The 2,595-nt window shown below is 34.9% G+C and overlaps 1 protein-coding gene across 1 annotated transcript in view; it reads left to right on the top strand.

The window, feature by feature from the left end:
* Positions 1 to 2,595, top strand: part of LOC107745657 (26S protease regulatory subunit 8-like) — an 8,517-nt gene that overhangs the window by 4,037 nt on the left and 1,885 nt on the right. The window contains exons 6-8 of the mRNA XM_016559582.1: positions 717 to 947; positions 1,067 to 1,193; positions 1,445 to 1,635. Coding sequence (XP_016415068.1) covers positions 717 to 947; positions 1,067 to 1,193; positions 1,445 to 1,635 — 549 coding nt within the window. The remainder of the gene's footprint in view (positions 1 to 716; positions 948 to 1,066; positions 1,194 to 1,444; positions 1,636 to 2,595) is intronic.

Below are 2,595 nucleotides of genomic sequence, written 5' to 3'. Positions count from 1 at the left end.
TTGTATGGGTCAAAATTATAGATTTTTCTTTTATGCCAAAAATCGTTAGGATATTAAGTAAAGATCATGTTCCATGAAGATATTTTGTAAATTTCCTACTGTAAATATATCAAACCTTAATTTTTGATTAGTAATATGCATTGCTAAGGACTTAATTTGGACAACTTTAAAGGCAATTTTCTCAGTATTTAGATTTTTTTGCACCCTCAGATTCCAGATTTTCAAATAGTTGTCAAATCTCGGTCAAATATTGTCCTATCCTAACAAACCATACATAAATGGAAATGTATTTTTTGCAGTGCGACAAGAGTGCATGTGTATGGTTGTCAAGTTGAGAAGATAAAATAAAACAAAATGTATCCATTTGGGAGAAAAGCTCTGATTGGGGAATTTATAAATCTTAACATCTGGCAAACCCAGGGATGAAAGCCTCTATGCAAGATAATGGCAATGCCAAATGGGCATATTTTTTTAATATTAAAAATATAGTATAGAATAAGAATTAATAATTGATCATAAGCAGCCATAATCTTAATCACAAATTACAATTCGTGCATCCCTCGTTTTTACAGTCATGCTTCGGATACCTCGGAATTTAAGGAGAGGATGCAGTTTTTGCCTGGTGGCTCATAAAATAGAAAATAAAAAAACTTTTACTGATATTGTAGCTATTTTGTATTAATGTTGATAGTAAACTGAATCCTCATTTCCAACAGGTAACTCCAAATTGCCGTGTAGCACTTCGAAATGACAGTTACACACTTCACAAAATCCTGCCAAACAAAGTTGACCCGCTCGTCTCGCTGATGATGGTTGAAAAAGTGCCAGATTCGACGTATGAGATGATCGGAGGGCTGGACAAACAGATCAAAGAGATCAAGGAAGTGATCGAGCTTCCAGTCAAGCACCCAGAATTGTTTGAGGCTCTAGGAATTGCACAACCCAAGGCAAGTGATGGCATAATTTATTCTTATCAGGCCAATCATGTAAAAGAGTGCTACTTTTTCATAGTTGGTCTGTTGGCCTACCAGATCTGCTTCATATTCTGTGATGTGCTGGTCTGCAGGGTGTGCTGCTGTATGGACCTCCTGGAACAGGAAAGACCCTGCTAGCCAGAGCTGTGGCCCATCACACCGATTGTACCTTCATCAGGGTGTCTGGATCAGAGCTGGTGCAGAAATTCATAGGAGAAGGTTGGTGTGCTTCCAGAAAAATCAGTTATTTTGTTTTTCAAACCTATTACTTTTTTTTGTTAGTTTTTTCTGTGGAACCCAAAAGGAGATGTTTAGCAGAATGTTCCCACTGCTCTTTTTGTTATTATAAAAGCATATATTGACCAGAGCCTGTCAAGCTCCAAAAAGCTCTGAAAGCTCTTTTTTAAATTGTAAACATTATAAAAAATTACTCTGATTTGTTCTTGTTTGACTCTGTGTGTGTATTCCAGGAGCTCGTATGGTACGAGAGCTGTTCGTCATGGCCAGGGAACACGCGCCCTCCATCATCTTCATGGATGAGATCGACTCCATCGGCTCATCTCGGCTGGAGGGAGGATCAGGAGGAGACAGTGAGGTGCAGAGAACTATGCTGGAGCTCCTCAACCAGCTGGATGGGTTCGAGGCCACCAAGAACATCAAGGTGAGAAGCAAACATCTGTAACTTATGTGCTGATGCTAACATGAGAAGTCTCTCATCTCTGGTTTTAGAAGTTGGTAGCTTTTTATTGAATTCTTAAAATGCATCATCCATTTGGTTTTCCGCCAAAAATAAAATCTCTGTAGTTCAACATTTGAAAGAAATTTGCAACAAAGATAAAATTTTTTTATTATTATTATTATTATAAATATTTAATTTATCATGTAAAATATAATACTATAATAATAATAGTAATTATTACTATTATTATTATTATATTACTATTAAAATATTGTTTAATTTATCATTTAAATTAAAAAAATTAAGCAGCAATTAAAAACAGTTTAATGACAGTTATTATTATTATTATTATTATTATTAAATGCTCTGAATTTTTGTTTTTAGAATTTAAATTTAAAAAAATGAATAATGATAATATAATAATAATATTTTTTTTTGTATAGCCATACTAAATAGAGAAAACAAAGCATGTTTTCCCTCTTTTTTTTGTCTTTTGCTGATCACATGCCCTAGTACTATATAAAGTTGTTTGCACCAACTGGTCAAAGGGTATGATTACCTTGTTACATTGCTCATTCAACTGCCTTTCCAAACATCACCACCAGGGGTGCTGTGACCAATCAAAACTACTCAAACTTCTATTTATACTATTTCTGTGCTTGGCTCCAGCTGCATTTTTATAATTTTCTTTAAAGGGGTGGTTCATTGCGATTTCACTTTTTTAACGTTAGTGTGTAATGTTGCTGTTTGAGCATAAACAATATCTGCAAAGTTAGAAGCTGAAAGTTAAATGCAAATGGAGATAACGTCTTTTAAAATTCTGGCAGTTTAATGCCTACAAAAACGGCTGGTAGGGACTACAACGAGTTACTTCCCGGGTTCGTGACATCACAAACCAGGAAGAGAAAACTAGAGCTGCACGTAAAAATCTATTCCTATATG

This window comes from Sinocyclocheilus rhinocerous, unplaced genomic scaffold (assembly GCF_001515625.1).
Source record: "Sinocyclocheilus rhinocerous isolate Xijiao unplaced genomic scaffold, SAMN03320098_v1.1 scaffold768, whole genome shotgun sequence".
Lineage (NCBI taxonomy): Eukaryota > Metazoa > Chordata > Actinopteri > Cypriniformes > Cyprinidae > Sinocyclocheilus > Sinocyclocheilus rhinocerous.
Note: the sequence above shows the minus strand (reverse complement) of the source record. Positions and strands in the feature narration are given on the sequence as shown.